The following is an 18,620-nucleotide window of genomic DNA, read 5'->3' as shown; positions in this document are numbered from 1 at the left end:
TGCATAGTGTCTGTGACTCACTTTCACTCTTTTTTTTTAAAGGATTTACTGGGCCAAGCATGGCAGCCTAGTGGCTGAGGTCCTCGCCTTGCACACACTGGGATCTCATATGGGTGCTGATTTGTACCCTAACTGCTCCACTTCCCTTCCAGCTCCCTGCTTGCGGACTGGGAAGGCAGTCGAGGACAGCCCAAAGCCTTGGGACCCTGTACCCGCGTAGGAGACCCAAAAGAAGCTTCTGACTCCTGCCTTTGGATCAGCTAAGCTCTGGCCATTGTGGCCTCTTGGGGAGTGAACCAGTGGATGAAAGATCTTTCTCTGTCTTTCTCTCTGTAAATCTGACCTACCAAAAATAAATAAATAAATAAGCCTTTTTTTTTTTTTTAAAGATTTACTTGTTTTATTTGCAAGACAAAGAGCTCTTCCATCCACAGGTCTATTCCCCAAATGGCAACAAGGGCCAGGGATGGGTAAGGCCAAAGCCAGGAGCCTCTTCCAGGTCTCCCACATGGGTGGCAGGGGTTCCGGTACTTGGATGCAAGTAGAATAGCTGAGTCTTGATCATGCATCCACATGGATGCCAGCACTCCAGATGGCAACTTAACTAGCTATGCCACAATACCAGCCCCATTAATTTCACTTTTTAAAAATACTTTCACTTTATTTTATTTTTATTGGAAAGTCAGATTTACAGAGAGAAGGAGAGACAGAGAGGAAAAATCTTTCTTCCACTGGTTCATTCCCCAAGCAAATGCAACAGCCGAAGCTGAGCTGATCCAAAGACAGGAGCAAGAAGCCTCTTCCAGGTCTCCCAAGTGGGTGCAGGGTCTCAAGGCTTTGGGCTGTCCTCGACTGCTTGCCCAAGCTACAAGCAGGGAGCTGGATGGGAAGTAGAGCAGCCAGGATTAGAACCATGCCCATATGTGATCCCAGCAGATGTAAGGCAGGGACTTTAGCCACTAGGCTACTGTGCCAAGGTCCAATAATTTCACTTCTTTCAAGGACACCACTTGTATCATACAGTGGATATTCTGACTTGTTCTACATATAGGTTCTCAATGTTGTCTGTCTTCTGTGGTATTCCTGCTAAGTAGTTTGCTGTTAAAATGAAGCAAATTAAGGGCCGATGCTAGGGCTCAACTGGCCAATCCTCTACTTCCAAGCACTGGGATCCTATATAGGTTTGTGTCCCAGGTGCTCCACTTCTCATCCAGCTCCTCCTTGGAAGATCTTTCTCTGTCTCTCTTTTTCTTTATAAGTCTGCCTTTATATATAGCTTATCATATGCCAATCTTTTCTTTGAAAAATATTTATTTATTTGAAAAACAGAGAGAGAAATCTATATGCTGCTTCACTACCCAAATGCCCATACTGCCACAGTTGAGCCGGTCCAATGCCAGGAGCCAGAAGTTTCTGGGCCTCTCAACATGAGTATAGGGGCACAAAGATTTGGGTCATCCTCCACTACTTTCCCCTAGTCACCAGCAGGGAGCTGAATGGGAAGTGAAACAGCTGGGATTTGAATCAGTGCCCATATGGGATGCTGGTGTTGAAGGCAGAGGTTTTACCAGCTATTCCACAGCACCACACCCTGAAATAATCTTAAACATGAAAAATTCTCTAGGGGACGGCATTGCAGTATAATAGATTAAGCTGAAGCTTATAATACCCATATGTCATATTTCAGTGCCAGTTCAAGTCCTGGCTGTTCCACATCCAATCCATTTCTTGCTAATGTGTGTAGCAAGACACTTGGACCTCTGTCACCCATGAAAGAAGACTGGAAATCCTAGTTCCTGGCTTTGGCTTGGCCAAGACCTAGCTGCTGTGGCCATGTGAAGAATTAATCAGCAGATGGAAGATCTCTGCTTTCCCATGCCTCCCATGTAGCTTTGTCTTTCAAATGGAAGCAGCTTGCTTCTTCATTCCTTCCTCATGGTGAGCAGACCTGACTCTTCTTTGCCATGCATTTTCACATGACATTCAGAATCAAGAGACTCCTAGCCAAAAGACAAAAATAAAATAGTGCCATTCCTCCAAGCACCTTTGAATGAAAGATGGCAATAAAATCAGCTCTAACTCCAAAAGGAGACAACAGGAAAGAACCAAGATGGGTCTATAAAGAACTGCACTGGAAATGAGTGGCACACATATTATTATATCAAGATCACTATATTCGGGCCCAGCACGATAGCGTAGCGGCTAAAGTCCTCGCCTTGAATGTGCCAGGATCCCATATGGGCACCGGTTCTAGTCCCAGCGGCCCCACTTCCCATCCAGCTCCCTGCTTGTGGCCTGGGAAAGCAGTCGAGGACAGCCTAAGGCTTTGGGACCCTGCACCCACATGGGAGACCTGGAAGAGGCTCCTGGCTTCGAATTGGCTCAGCTCCAGCTGTTGTGGCTGCTTGGGAGAATGAACCAATGGATGGAAGATCTTCCTCTCTGTCTCTCCTCCTCTCTGTATATATGACTTTCCATTAAAAATAAATAAATCTTTAAAAAAAATCACTATATTCTAAACCATATCAAGTTGAAGACATCACCATAGTCTGGACAGCCAGATATGTTTGACTAGGGCTCTGACTAGTGGGTTGGTTCAGTAATAAATATGTGAGATCTTTTGGAAAAGAAACAAACAAAACAAAACTGAATGACATAGCATTCTAAAAAACAGAAGAGAAAGAAAATTCTTTAAGTACAAAAGGCTTTCTATACAAACAAAAAGAGGAAATAACCTGAATTCCCCATCACAGGAAGGCAGCCAAAGTGTTTATGGACAGTCTGTCTCCCATATTCATAAAGTTACACAGGACTACAGAACACAAACTAAATGCAGGCCTTAAGAACTAACTACAAATGAACACATATAAGCACATGGATATACACATGTGAACAAAGCACCTGTGTGCTGATACAAGATCCTGAACACTGGCAGCATCAATCCTTTCCCATGCGAGTCCTTTGCCCATCCCTGTAAGCCTGCTGGGAAGTGGCCCTGTCTTAACCTTCTGAGAAAGCACACCTTACTTACCTGCTCAAGGGCCTGGAAACAAGAGGAGGCAGTACTATTTTTCCTGCAGAGGGTCTGACCATCTCGCTCCTGACTCAGCTTCCCCTGGAACCTGCCTTGAGACCAATCCCTCAAGAAAGGGAGTCTGCACAAAGAACCCAGCATGTACCTTAACCCTACCCAAGGGCTGGCTGACAGTAGCCCAGTTCTTGCTCTATACTCATCTGCCCATCCTCTGGAGCCAACTCAATGCCCAGTAGAGCAGATACCGGTAACTGTTTTAATAAGCCTCCTGCTAGCAAGCTAGCTAAGACCCAAACCTGCCTCCCTTGGGAATCTGAGAAACCCCCACTTCTAGGAATGTCTGGGAGCTGATGATGATTCAAGCAGCCATCAAGGCTAGTCCTAGGGAGGAAGTTTCCCAGCACCACTGCCACAGACACATGGGACCTGGCTGCATGCTGAGCCCCAAGAGGTGATCTCAGGCCACAGTCATGGCAGGATGGACAGATACTTCCTATGGTAGAAAGAAGTCCACAGAAGAAGCCACGGGGTATCCCAGCACATTCTCTGCAAAATGACCCAGGGAAGAAAAAGAGCCTTCAGTAACTGGCTAAGAGGCAAGAGGTTTTCAGCGGGAACAGCTGGGAAGAAGTTAGCGAGAGCTGTCCAGGGAGTGACCGGGGTGCGGAGCAGTGGGTAGATTCCCTCTGGGAGTGCTTCCCAGAAGGGGATTCCCAGCTGGAATCCAATCCATAAGAGCAGCTGGCAGCCTGCAGGGGTGTATGGAGAGTGAGGTCCCTGAGAAGAGCTGGGGCACGGCACTCACTTCTGCAGTACCGCCTGCCACTCGCCAAGCCGGGCGCTGATAGGGAAGCAGTGGACAGTGCCCTGGACCTTGGCACGCCACTCTCGCATGTAGTCCTCAATGTCAAACAGGAAGGGCTGCTGCCCAAAGTTGGCGTCCACAATCTCCCCAGGTGTCTGCAGGCCTACGGTGGGGTAGAGGTTGGCCTGAGGAGGAGAATGAAACGTCAGTCAAGGCCTGAAGCAGTGGACAGCAGGGCCTCGCCTCACATCCCTGGCTCCTGCGGGCCAAAGCTAGGACTGAGAGAGGCACAGCAATGCAGGAGGTGGTGGAGAAAGCTGAGTTCAGCCCATCCCCCCGCCAGAGATGCTAACCCAGAGCTTGTGGGACAAAGCTGAAGCAAGCACAGCTCCGTGTGGAGAGTCTCCTGCCCTGCATCAGAGGCTGGTGGGGTCTAAGTGTCCAGCCTCCCCTCTGCAATTCGGTCAGCACACACAGAGGCGGGCTGGGCACCATAACCCTGTGGACGTGCCCATGGAGGTCAACTGTGGGGGCAGATAATGGCTCCTCTTGAAAAGATGCAGGGCCAAGGATCCCTTTGCCACAAGACAGAGCTACCTATGGCAGCAGGAAGGGATAAGGTAACCCAGGAAAGCAGCAGGCAGAGGAGCTTGGCAAAGGAATTAAGTGGGTTGAACACCCTGACTCTGAACAAGGGGGACAGGCTGCTCCACTTTCTGTCCCAGGCTCTCCCAAAGGAGGTCTTCATGGCCAGTGAGGCAGGGGGCCTCCTGCATGACCAACTGCTGCCATCCTCTGTATCACAGACAAGGCCATCCCTGCCAACAACCTTTCCTGACCCTCACTCCCCACAGGGACACCTCCATTCTTTCTTGCATGTGGTGGGATACTGTCCACACATATATCTGGTCACTTTATGTCATGTCTCCCAACCAGGCTGTTCTCCAGCCAGGGCCGACTCTCCCAAGGCTCTGCTCCAACCCCTCTCTGAGGCCTCCAGCAAGAAGCAAAGGATTCTGGTCCTTTAGGAGGTTCACACAGGACCCTGGCACTGTAGTTTGGACTTTGGGGTCCCCTCAAAACACCAGGGCATTTTCCTAGGGCAATCCAGGAGGGTCCAAGATCCTAAAGCAGCCACCAGAGTAGGCAAACCTTCCTTCCAGAACCAGCCACAGCAGTGTAAAGCCAGGCTCCCAGCATTCTGGGTGCAGGTCTCTGTGTGCTAAAGCCTATGATGGCTCATGATAAGAAAGGCTGGGGTACATAGGATGAGGATGAGCCCTAACTGAGCCCAAAGCAAACTCCATCCTTTTCCAAGAAGAGAAAACTGCACAAAGCTTACTTCTCTGGCATGGGGTACCCTGAGTGGCAGCAGACTGGGTCTCTGAAGGCATAGAGCAGCTTAGCCACGGAGCTACCCTCTTTACACCACTGCCCAGCCCCCCACCACTGCCATTGGAAATGCCACAAATTGTGTCACCTGCTAAGAGTCGTGGAAGAAGACCAGGCCTCGCTGCTGGAGAGAGGAGACCAGCAGGTATCCCCTAGTGGCACCCCCAAGCTGACAGCACAGCACACATCCCTAGTTGGGGAGAGGGCCAGACTCTACACCCTGCCCGTGCAGGGACCACCACGCCCCACCCCAGGCAGCTCCCAACAGCCCAGGAGGGGGAAATCCCAAAGGAAGTACTCACCGGGAGGTCTGTGAAGGCTATACCTGTGGGGGAAAAGGAACAGTCATCAGACCAAAGATAGGACCAGCCCCATGTTTGCTCTGGAGGTAGTAGCCAAGCACATGATAGGGCCTAGTTTAGAACCTGGCTTTCCCTCTACTGGGTGGCCTGGCTAGGAGTGAAATCAGATATTCAGGTATTTGTCCAGGGCTCTTCCATTCTCTCAAGTTATTTGTCTTTTTCAGGGACAGATAGCCTGTTGATCTATATTCCAAGGCCATTCAGATCTGATCTTCTTGTGGTTCAGCTAGTAGTCAAGGGAACCAGTGTGTGCCAGAACCTGACCTGATCTCACACCAACTCTGAAGAGGTTTTCTTATCCCACTTCACAGATGATGAGAGTAGACTTGTTCTGAGTCCCTCAGAGGTTCCAAGTTGGCAAAGCTTATGCCGCCTCCAAACCTTCCTGCCTTGAGAAGGGGCTGGAGGCTGGCACTGCAGCATAGCAGGTAAAGCTGATGCCTATGATGCTGATATCCTATATGGGCATTGGTTCATGTCCTGCCTGTTCTATTTCCAATCCAGATCCTTGCCAATGTCTTGGGAAAGCCAGGGAGGACAGCCAAAATGATTAGGCCCTGTCATCCATCTGCAGATGGGATGAAGCCCCTGGCTTCAGTATGGCCCAGCGCTAGCTATTGCAGCTATCTGGGAGTGAGCTAGCTGACAAAAAATCTCTTTCCGTAACTCTGACTTTCAAATAAATAATAGAAGAGGCTGTATCTCCAGAGACCTCAGCCATGAACTTGAAGTGAGACTGGAGGGAAACAAGACCCTCAGTACTGTAAGTGGCCTCTGTATAACTCCAAGACACCCAAGCTCTGAGATAAAGAAAATGGGCCAGTAGAGTTCTAAGCCCTCAGTCCTCCCAATTTATTAGACAGAGAATCATAGGAGCTGCTGAAATTTGGGCCAGAGATTTTGTTTGTTTGTTTCTTTTCCCTAAGATTTATTTATTTTTTTGACTGTCAGAGTTCCGTTGACAAAGAGAGAAGCTTCCCTTTTTTTTTTTTTTTTAACAACTTCAATGCTGTAATAAATATCTTTGTACATCAAAAACAAAAAACAAAACCACTGTATTTAACTCAGATTCTTTCTACTGCACAATGTATCTCAGATATCTTTCTAGAAAAATGTACATGTGTGACTTACTTTTTTTTTAAAGATTTATTTATTTTTACTGCAAAGTCAGATATAAAGAGAGAAGGAGAGACAGAGAGGAAGATTTTCCGTCCTATAATTCACTCCCCAAGCAAACACAATGGTTGGAGCTGAACTGATCTGAAGCCAGAATCCAGGAGCCTCTTCCAGGTCTCCTGTGCAGGTGCAGGGTCCCAAAGGTGTTGGGCTATCCTTGACTGCTTTCCCAGGTCACAAGTAGGGAGCTGGATGGGAAGCGGGGCTGCTGGGACTAGAACCGGTGCACATATGGGATCCCAGCATGTTCAAGGCAAGGACTCTAGCTGCTAGGCTACCACGCCAGGCTCATGACTTACTTTTTTATACTTATATTCTAGTCCTTCCAATGCATACATTGTTTACTCAGTCTCGAATTTTTTTTTACAAATTCAGATCGTTTTTCCAAGCATTCCTCTCCCAATCCCTTTCAAACAATGCTGCAATAAAGGTCTTTGTTTAAAAAAGAGGAAGTCTTTCATCTGCTGGTTCACTCCCCAGATGGCTGCACAGATCTAAGCCCAGAAATTGTTGAGATGCTGTTCATTCCTGGGCTCAAGCAAGGGGCCCAAACATCCAGGGAAAGGGAAAATTCAGGATCCATCAGTTTATTTGCAGTGTGACCTTTCACAAGTTACCCAACCTCTTTGAGGCCATCTGGGGAAAAAAAGGGGGGGGGGATAATATCAACCCTTACACCCAAAGAAGGAGAAAATGAGGCATTCTCTAGAAACTGACTTCTAGGTAGAGGCTGCCTGCAACTGGTCCCCAGGGTGAGGGAGGGGAGGATCTAACCACAGCCGTCTGGTTTTGCCTCACAGTAGCACCCAGGATGGATGAGGCTTGGAGATACTTCCAAGGGAATGAAGAAGTTACTCCACCTCCTCTCTGAGCCTCTGCAAGGCCACAGGGACAAAATTTGAGTGGGTCCTTGGGATTGAGGGCTAGGCAAAACTCCAGGATGGAAACAGGATAGCCAAACTTGTTGACAAGAAGTGTCCCAAGTTAAACAGACATGGCCAGGGGTTACTGAAATTAAGAACATGAGGCCTGGGAGACCCACAGAGCTGTGTAAAGATGACTCAGCAAGGACATCCAACCCTTGTAGAGAAGATTAGCCTCCCATCTCCTTTCACTTGCTCTTTCCTCCTACCAAGTATCTACTGAGGCCTCCCAGTAGCCAGGCCCTCCCTCAAAGTGCATTCAGGAACAGCAAGAAAGATGGCAGGTGACTAACTACACAGATGACTGATGGCACACGGGGATGGTGCTGTGACAGATATCCTTCTGTTTTTCCAAAGAGGAAGGATGCATATTGGTGAAAGGAAATGGGGGCGGGCGTGCTATACAGCAGTTGAGATGCTGCCCAGGTTGCCCACATCCACACTGTAACACCTGAATTCGAGTCCCAATTCTATTCCTCACTCTGGATGCCTGCTAATGTGCATACTGGCAATGCGAAGGTGTTGGCACTAAGTGGGTTTCTGTCGCCATGTGGGAGACACAGATTGAGTTCCCAGCTCTTGGCTTTGGCCTGGGTCAGCCCATGAGGTGGTGGGCATTTGAAGAGTGAACCAGTGGATGAAAGATTTCTCTCTGCCTTTCAGGTGAATAAAATAGAAATTTAACAAAAAAAAGGAATCAGGGACCATAGAGGATTCACTGGGCAGTCTCTCATTCTAATTTCACCGTCTTTCCACTGTAGTTTGTGATCCACAAAAAAGATAGGCCAAATCCACTATTTAGTAAGTTGTAGATAAGATGGAACACTGAGTTTCAGTGATTTTTTTAAAAGGCTGGAACTCCCTAGACCAGCTCAACTGAACACTGAAGGGCTCATATTTCAGTCTTGTCTTCTTCCAATTCACTTCATCAATGTTGTCATACAGACATTAGTGTTTACATCAAATTTCAGGTTAGTGCTATACACCATAAAAAAGGATAATAAATATTTGGGACAAAATAAGCAAGACCAGGCCCGGCGGCGTGGCCTAGCTACTACAGTCCTCGCCTTGAACGCCCCAGGATCCCATATGGGCGCCGGTTCTAATCCCAGAGGCTCCACTTCCCATCCAGCTCCCTGGCTTGTGGCCTGGGAAAGCAGTCAAGCACGGCCCAATGCTTTGGGACCCTGCACCCAAATGGGAGACCCGGAAGAGGCTCCTGGTTCCCGGCTCCGGATCGGCACACACCGGCTGTTGCAGCTCACTTGGGGAGTGAATCATCGGACGGAAGATCTTCCTCTCTGTCTCTCCTCCTCTCTGTATATCTGACTTTGTAATAAAATAAATAAATCTTAAAAAAAAAAAAATAAGCAAGACCACAGAAGACTAGACAAGCTAAAAAGAATCACACAATCTATTCTTGAATGAAATTTAATTACAAGGCCTTGCATGAATTACATGACTTGGGCCAGTGTTGCGGTATAACACTTAAAGCCACTGCCTGCAATGTTGGCATTCCATATGAACGCCAATTCATGACCTGACTGCTCCTCTTCTCATCCAGCTTCCTGCTAATGGTCTGGAAAAAGCAGCAAAAATTGGTCCAAGTGCTTGGGACCCTGCAGCCATGTGGGAGACTAGGATGAAGTTCCTGGCTCCTGGCTCCTGGCTTCAGCCTGGTCTAGCCATGATGGTAGCGCACATTTGGGGAATGAACCAGTGGATGGAAGATCTCTGTTTCTTTGTGTCTCTGCCTAGCTTCCTGTAACTCTTTCAAATAAATAAGTCCTTAAAAAAAAAAAAAAAAAAAAGACCCACTGGGAGGTGAATTTTTCAAAAATAGTCTGTGGGTTTGGACTGACATTAATGTGGCCAGGAGCTTCCTGTAGAGCTGGGGATATAACTGACAAAGAGCTCACAGCACACAGTTAGGGCCCAGAGAAGGGAAGTGCAGGTGCAAAGGGACAGTCAAGTTTGCTCTATACCTAGCATTTCTCAGCAGGTGCTATGGCAGGTGTTCTGAGCAAGAAGTGTACAAGCTGGAGAGAGGTGAAGAGGACAGGTATCCAGAGAGGCAAGATTGAGTGTGGTTCCAGAGAAATGAATATTGGGGGAATAGAGTGAGAACCCACAACGTGGCCTGACACCTTGAGAGCAGAAGAAAGTAGCTGGAGTTGGAGAACAGAGGGGGCAGCACTCTTGAGACTCTGGACTTGTCTTCCAGCTGCTGGATGCCCACCTGCTGAATGCCCACCAGCTGGACATCATACACTATAGCCAGGATGTGCACAACACCGGCCCTGCGGTGTCTCAGCAATCAATGGTCACAGCCACTCAGCTCCCCAGGCTTTCCTGCCTACTCTGGACTGCGGCATCCATTGACGAACGCTGCTTTTGTCACTTAGCCAAAGAACCAGGCACACTCCAGCCCCATGCGTTTCCCCTGATTCCAGGTGGGCTCATCTCCTAGAGAAATCATGGAGGGAATAATGGGAAGTGGCAACAACCTTTCAAAGACCAGTAGATTTTTATTATCTAGAATAGGGATGCTTTTCGAACATTTTTATTTGAAAGGGGGGAAAAGGACTGATCTGTCTCTGTTAGTACAATCCTCAAATGTTCACAAACAGCTGAGGCTGCTGGGAATGCAATTTGGCTCTCGCATGTGGGCAGGAGAAATGCAAGTATTTGGGCCATTAGCTGCTGCCTCCCAGGGTACACATCAGCAGAAACTGAAATACAGAGCAGAGCAAGGATGCATATGCATATTCAAGGACTCCAATATGGGATGTGGACATCTCAAGAGGTTTAACAGCCTTACCAAATACTGACACCAGCCTTTTTTACTGCCCCTCAAGCCAAGGGAAGCAGGCCTCTTAGGAGTCAGGTTCAAAGTGGAACACTCAGCCTTCTCTCCTGCTAAAATAAAGCATGTGGCAGCCCTGCTGGTAGGATTCTGCCAAGCCTTCTTCTTGACATACCTTTCTGGGAGAACTAAGGTGTACCCAGATGAAAAACTTCTACCAACTCAGATAGCCAGACCAACAGTTAGGTACCACCTTAGGGCCTGGGTAGTCAGACACTGTAATAATCTAGCAGGTAGGGAAAGGTATCAGATTAGCCATGGCCTCTCTCTCTCTGTCTGTCTCTGAAGTTCTAATCCTAAATTTTTCATCCAAAAAATATTTTTTTTCAGAGACAGAGAGTCTCCATCTGCTGATCCATTCCCTAAAGGCAGAGCAACACAGTGCGTGAGAGGAAAAAATAATAAAAAGCCCAGCATGATGGCTCAGTGGCTAAATTCTCACCTTGTATTTGCTGGGATCTCACATGGGCACTGGTTCATGTCCTGGCTGCTCCACTTCCCATCCAGCTCCCTACCTGAGAAAGCAGTTGAGGATGGCCCAAAGCCTTGAGCCCAAGTCTATACGGGAGACCCGGCAGAAGAAGCTCCTGGCTCCTTGCCTCATATCTGTTCAGTTCTGGCCATTTCAGCCACTTGGGGACTGAACCAGCAGATGGAAGATCTTTCTCTCTGTCTCTCCTTCTCTCTGTAAATCTAGTTTTCTAATTAAAAATAGTAAAATCTTAAAAAAAATTTTTTTTAATACATAAAAAATGACAAAAAGAGATCTTGTATCTGCTGATTCAGTCCCCAAATGCTGACAACACCCAGAGTGGGCCATACCGAAGCCAGGATTCCAGAACTCTACCTGGTTCTGCCACACAGATAGCAGTGGCTCAAGCCCTTGAGCAATCACCTACTGCCTCTCAGAATGTATTAGCAGGAGGCTGCATGGAAACAAGAGTGACCAGGACTTGAACTGACATTCTGATATGGGATTCTAAATGTCTACACAAGTCCAGGACTGGTTCTCCATGGGATTCTATAGAACTCCCTCATCCACCAAGGATTGTCCATACCCATGGGTCCCTTATGTTGATTAATAGCAAAACTAGTCCAGTCACTTGCCCATTCTTCCTTCTTGCAAATCCACTTCCTTGTCACTAAGCCCTGCCTTGCCGGGCTTGAATGCACTTCTGCATCCATCACAACTGAATCATCTCAGGCCATTTATCTCTTCTCTTGGCCTTTTAGTTCAGTCCATCCTCTGTAGGTTCACTGAAGAGCCCTTTCCAATGGAACTCTGCCCAGTTGCTGCCCATGACCCAGGAACATGTCAGAGGAACCACAGCCCCATCCAGCTGTTAATCTGTTGTAGTGGCACAACCTCATCATTGCTCCATAGCAACCAGCCAAATGATCATCACAAGAGCTGACCAAAGTCTTAGCCAGGTCATACACATATAAGCTGCTACTACAGGCAACCATATACTTGGACCCCTGAAACTTATTCAGTACCAAACCTCCCTCCAACAAGTGACACAAAGGCCAGGATCACAACTGAGACAACTGTTGTGCTCTTGCCATGCACCCAGGGCTCGATAAATGCTAATGAAGGGATGCATTAATAAAAATTGCACCCCCAATACCTAAGAGGCTGAGGTACCCCTGAGCTCCGAAGAGGGTTTGTGGCACTGTTTGATTTCTTCCCTCAAGCCATTTGTCAACCAAGGCGGTTCCACAGGGCAGACTCTCCAAGCTCTCTCATGTACATACCAAGGCTATGGCCATTCTTGGTGTAGAAGCAGGTACCATTGATGAGATTGACACAACAGCCGATCACATCTCCTGTGGTGAACGTGGGACCATAGGGCTGCCCAGTCCCCGAGGAACAGAAAGAGTGCCCATCGTCACCATGGTAACCATAAGAATGCTTGTCCCAACCTGTGGGGGAAAAGAGCAGCAACAGATGAGCAGAAGTACTTGAGAGAGAAGCCAGTCACAAAAGCCCCCAGGTCTCTGCCCCTCTCTCCAACCTGCCTCCTTCAGTTATTCACAACCTCTCAGAGAACCAGCTGCTGGCAAGGTCTGATTGCAACAAACCCACAGCCTGCCAGTGAGCCCTGACTTGAGCCAAAGCTCTGGTTAACAGGAACTCAAGCCATCAGGGACCTGGAGAGAATTCATCACAAGGGAAATCCTGAGAATGAGAGCAGGCTTCAGGATGGACTGTTTGGAATGTTTGTAAACTGAAGGATGGTTTACATAGATTATCTTTTTGATTATCTAGCTCAAATAAATCTTAGCAAATGTATATAGCTGTGTTATCACCACTATTATAATTATCAGATTACTTTTATTTCTCAAAAAAAGTTCCCTCCTGCTTCTTTTCAATTGATCCATCCTCCCAACTCGCAGTCCCTGGCAACACTGATCTGATTTGTTTCTCTGATTTTGCCTTTTCCAGAATGAAAAACCTTGTACTATGGAGTATCCTGGATCTGGCTTCTTGGTCCTAGTATTTGAGATTAATCCTTGTTAAGAGTTCTGGTAATCCATTATTATTTAGTACTTAGCAGTATTCTATCTTTTTTTTTTTTTTAAAGAAAGGATTTTTTTTTTAAAGATTTATTTTATTTTTATTACAAAGTCAGATACACTGAGAGGAGGAGAGACAGAGAGGAAGTGGAGCTGCCGGGATTAGAACCAGCAGCCATATGGGATCAAGGCGAGGACCTTAGCCACTAGGCCACGCTGCCGAGCCCCAGTATTCTATCTTACAGCTAAACAACAGTTTGTTCAGTCATTTACTAATAGCATTTAAGCTGCTTCTAACTCCTGGTTATTATAAACAAAGCAAACAAATATCTATACAGAGGTCTTTGTGCAAACATAGATCTTCATTTCTCTTGGGTAAACACTGTGCTCAGAAGTGGAACTGCTGGGTCAAAAGATAAGTGTACCTTTAACTTGATAAGTAACTGTCAGACTGTTTTTTTCAAAGTGGCTGTAATATTTTGCATTCCAATCAGCAATGTAGGAGTTTCACATCCTCACCAGCAGCTGATATTCTCAGATACTCAGTGTTTCTTTTTCAGTTTTTATAGTATGCACATGGCAGTTTTAATATCCTTATGGTTATTACTATATCATTACCATCATCACCAAGCACAGAAACAAAGATTTCCCAGCTACCACTGGTTAACTGTCCAACTGGCCTGGAATGGCTGAGGCTGAGCTTGGGCCAAGCCAGGAGTTGAGAATTCAACTCAACTTTCCCTTGAGAGCAGCCATCGCTGCGGGAAGCTGGAGGGAAGAGAGTCCAATCCCGAAACTGAATTCTGGAGCTCTGATGAGAGGTACAAGCATCTTAACTGCCAGGTTAAACCTCCATTTTTCACTGTGGCTTTAATTTGCATTTCCCCAAGAACCATTTTTTCATGAACTTATCTGCCATTTCTTTATCATAAAATTATTGAAAGACTAATAAAAATCCCAAAGAATCTGGAAAAGAACTCTTACCATTACCAATTGGTAAGATCAGCAAGTTCAGGATACCAAGGATATGAAAAATAAAATGCCTGTTTATTTACATACATACACAAATAATCTTTCATCCACTTAGCAATGTACAAGCCAGGAGTTTTTACCATGTTTATAGAGTTATGCAACCATCATTATGATTTTGGAACACTTTCAAGACTTCAAAAGGGAAGCCTGGCCTCATTTCCTAGCCCTGAAATCAATTATATTTGGATCCAATAGCAAAAATTAGATATTAAATTTTTAAAATATCACTCATAATAATAGGGCCCGGCACAGTACCCTAGCAGCTAAAGTCCTCGCCTTGCATGTGCCAGGATCCCATGCGGGTGCCGATTCGTGTCCTGGCTGCTCTACTTCCCATCCAGCTCCCTGCTTGTGGCCTGGGAAAGCAGTCAAGGACGGCCCTTGGCCTTGCAACCCTACACCTGTGTGAAAGACCTGGAAGAAGCTCCTGGCTCCTGGCTTCAGATCCACTCAGGTCCAGCCATTGTGGCCAACTGGGGAGTGAATCATAAGACAGAGGTTCTTCCTCTCTGTAAATCTGACTTTCCAATAAAAATAAATCTTTAAAAAAAAATACCATTTATAAGATAAAACAATGAAATAAAGACAAGTTTGTGAAATACTGCTGAGAGAAACCAAAGATAAACAATAAGTAAAGATATGCCATGTTCATGAATTAGGAGACTCAGATGAAGCTCCTGGCTCTTGGCTTCCTCCTGGTCCAGTCCCAACAGTTTAGCCATTTGGGGAGGAACCAGTGGATCTCCCCCTTCTCTGTCTCTCCATCACTCTCTGTAATTCTGCTTTTCAAATAAATAAAATACATCTTAGGAAGGAAGAAAAGAGGAAGGAAGGGAGGGAAAGAAAGTTTGGGAGAGAAAGGGGGAAGGAAGAAATGAAAAGCCACAGCATAGGAAAAAAATACTTGTAAACATACAAAATGGATTATAACTGAAATACACCAAGAACCTTTACAGCTCAATCAGATTAAAAAAAATTTAATACTGGTTAAGATTTGAAAAGACAAGTCGGGCCCGGCGCAATAACGCAGTGGCTAAGGTCCTCGCCTTGCACACCCAGGATCCCATATGGGTGCCAGTTCTAATCCCGGCAGCCCTGCTTCCCTTCCAGCTCCCTGCTTGTGGCCTGGGAAAGCAGTCGAGGACAGCCCAATGCTTTGGGACCTGGAAGAAGTTCCTGGTTTCCGGCTTCGGGTCGGCACAGCACCAGCCGTTGCGCTCACTTCTTCTCTGTCTCTCCTCTCTGTATATCTGACTTTGTAATAAAAATAAATAAATCTTAAAAAAAAAAAAAAAAAAACTTAAAAGGGTGGGTCTTTGTTCCAGTGCTAAAGATACTTCTTGAAACAACTGCCTGGGTTCCAGTCCTGCCTGTGCTTCTGATTTTACCTTCCTATTAATGCGCATCCTGGGAGGCAGCAGATGATGGCTCAAGTCCTTGACACAGCCATAGCTGCTTCAGGTGTTGGGAAGCTATCAGTGGATGGAAGATTCTCTCTTTCTCTCTTTCGATCTCTCCTCTCTTTTTCAAATCAAATGAAAATAAAAATAAAATAAATAACATAAAATCCATCAATTCAATATTCACTTTCACCTCAGATTGGCTGCAAAAGAACTAAATTCTCCTGCTTTGCTAATTCCCACACAATTTATCTATCCATACAGATTTGAACAAAAGAAGAAAATGCACAGAACCTGGGGCAGGCTGAATAAAGCCTCCAAGGAAGTCTGCGACCTAATCCCCAGGGTCTAGGGAAATGTTACTTTCCACACTGAAAGGGAGTTTAAAGAAGTAAATAAATTAGAACTCTGAAAATTATCCAGGAGATTACCCTGGATTATCTGACAGATGGGCCCAAAGCAATCACAAGGTCATCTTAAAACGGAAGCTGCTACACTGCTGGCTTTGAAGTTGCAGAAGGGATATAAGTCAAGGCAAGCTGCTTCTAGAAGCTAGAAAACACATACATACACACTCAGAAACAGACAATGTCTAAGAACCTCCAGAGAGAACTCAGGCAGGGCCTAGCACAATAGCCTAGTGGTTAAATTCTCCCCTTACATGTGTGCCGAGATCCCATATGGGCACCGCTTCATATTCTAGATGCTCCACTTCCCATCCAGCTCCTTGCTTGTCACTGGGCAAAGCAGTGGAGGACAACCCAAAGCCTTTGAACTTTAGAGAAGTAGAGAAGGGTTTGATCCCATCACATCACAGACACCTGCCACGCTCTCTTGAAGAAACTTTTGAGGGCTCACAGGAGGATTAAACGAGAATCTGCATGTGGCTGGAACTGGCCACTACCCACCTGTCCCAATCAGCAGCTTGAATATGGCCTGCCACTGACAGCCACGGACCTGTTCTACTCTGGTTTTTCTCTAGTTTCCTGGGGAGGCAGCACTTGGCATAGTTCAACAAGCCATGCCCACTGGCTTTCACACTGGCTCTAGGAGAAAGGTGCTGGGCCATGTTGTCCAAGGTGCTTCCTGAGCAAGGGGTTTGCTGTGGAGACAGTTCCTGTGCCATGGTGGACATCATGGCAGGGCTGCTCTATGATGGGTGTGGGGAGGGGTGTCACTCACACAGAATCACTCTTCCCCAAAAATCTGGCACACAGATACTCTCCCCAGAATGTCAACAAGTGAAAACAGAGTAGTGGGTATTGTGGTGCAGATTAAGCTGTTACTTGGGGCACACTCACACTGAATACAGGAGTGCTGGTTCAAGTCTCAGCTATGCTGTTTTTTTGTTTTGCCTTGTTTTGTTTTTTAAGATTTATTTTGTTTATTCAAAAGGCAGACAGACAAAGAGGGAGAAAACAGATTTTCCACCCACAGTTTATTCTCCAAATGGCTGGGATGGTAACAGTTGGGCTTGGCTAAAGCCAGAAGACAGGATTCAAAAATTGTAAATCTAACAGGACCCACTGCATGAAGCAGCTCTACAAAGGATGACAAGAAGGGCTCAGTGGGGTAGCCTAGCAGCTGAAGTCCTCGCCTTGCATGCACCAGGATCCCATACAGACACCGGTTCTAATCCCAGCAGCCGCACTTCCCATCCAGCTCCCTACATGTGGCCTGGGAAAACAGTTGAGGATGGCCCAAAGCTTTGGGACCCTGCACCTGAGTGGGAGACCTGGAAGAGGCTCCTGACTCCTGGCTTTGGATCTGCGCAGCTCCGGCTGCTGCAGGCACTCAGGGAGTCAGTCAACAAACGCAAGGAGTTCCTGTCTGTCTCTTCTCCTCTCTGTATATCTGACTTTCTAATAAAATTAAATCTTTAAAAAAAAAAGGATATAAGGAAAAAAGGAGAGCAAAGAGATTCTTTCCCTTTTTAAAGCTTGATTGATTGCTTTGAATGTCAGATGTCAGAGCTAAAGGCAGGCACAGTGGCTAGCAGCTAAAGTCCTCACCTTGCATTTGCTGGGATCCCATATGAGCACCAGTTGGTGTCCTAGCTGCTCCACTTCCCATCCAGCTCCCTGCTTGTAGCCTGGGAAAACAGTAGAGGATGGCCCAAAGCCTTGGGACCCTATATGCATGTGGGAGACCCAGAAGAAGCTCCAGGTTCCTGGCTTCGGACTGGCTCAGCTCTAGCCATTGTGGCTACTTAGGGAATGAATCAATGGACAGAAGATCTTTCTATCTCTCCTCCTCTCTGTATATCTGACTTTCCAATAAACATAAATAAACCCTTAAAAAAGAAGAAGAAGAAGAAGAAGAAGGGCAGGGGGGAAGGAGAGAGAGGGAAAGACATAGAAATATCTCTCCGTGGCTCCAATGGGCAGGGTTAGGACAGACTGAAACAAGAAGCCAAGAGCTTCAATCAGGTCTCCCACATGGATGGCAGGGGCCCAAGCATTTGGGCATCTCCTGCTGCTTTTCCAGGCCATCAATAGGCACCACATCAGAAGCACAGTAGACAGACTAGAACCAGCGTCCATATGGGATGGTGGTATCACAGGTGGCAGCTTTATCCACTACATCACAACACCTGTCCCAAAGAGATTTTTTTTCATTCAGCAAACAGTTGCTGGCATCAGAAAACATTTTGTCATGGCACTCTCATGGCTGTTACCCTGAGCTTCCAGAATCCTGGCATCAAGGAATACAATCAGTATGACCCTAGGGTAATGCCTCTGGCAGCTGCAGGTAGAAGGGGCAGGTAGTGCCCTGGGTACAGGTCTTCTTTTCATGGTAGCAGGCATTAAAAGAGGAGGCCATCTCTGCAGGATGACCCCATGAGCTAACACCAGGTAGGCATGGCCTCCCATGGGTACTCAGGCCCTGTACTGAGACAGAGCTCAAACGTCAGAGGCTATGGGCAGGGCAAGTGATTCAACAGCCAGCACCTGCATGGGAAGGGGCCACTCACAGATTCATACCTGTGTCACTCCTAATGGCCACAAGATTCCCTGGGGCAGCCAAATGGGCCCAGGTGGGTCTGCCTACAGTATGGTTCAAATGGCATCCATCTCTGGCAGGCTTTCCTCCACTGGACAAGCCAGGACTCA

General features: G+C 46.8%; 1 protein-coding gene across 2 annotated transcripts in view; it reads right to left on the bottom strand.

Moving 5' to 3' along the window:
* RANBP10 (RAN binding protein 10) overlaps positions 1-18,620 on the bottom strand; it is a 55,202-nt gene that overhangs the window by 9,142 nt on the left and 27,440 nt on the right. Inside the window, exons 4-6 of one of the 2 annotated variants that reach the window (XM_004583957.3) lie at positions 12,314-12,481; positions 5,534-5,556; positions 3,840-4,024 (exon numbers count right to left, since the gene is read on the bottom strand). In XM_004583957.3, coding sequence (XP_004584014.1) covers positions 3,840-4,024; positions 5,534-5,556; positions 12,314-12,481 — 376 coding nt within the window. Of the gene's footprint in view, positions 1-3,839; positions 4,025-5,319; positions 5,420-5,533; positions 5,557-12,313; positions 12,482-18,620 lie in introns of those variants that run through there. The other variant, XM_058675084.1, reaches the window with a different exon arrangement.

Source organism: Ochotona princeps, chromosome 16 (assembly GCF_030435755.1).
Source record: "Ochotona princeps isolate mOchPri1 chromosome 16, mOchPri1.hap1, whole genome shotgun sequence".
Lineage (NCBI taxonomy): Eukaryota > Metazoa > Chordata > Mammalia > Lagomorpha > Ochotonidae > Ochotona > Ochotona princeps.
This window is presented reverse-complemented; position numbering and strand designations above follow the sequence as displayed.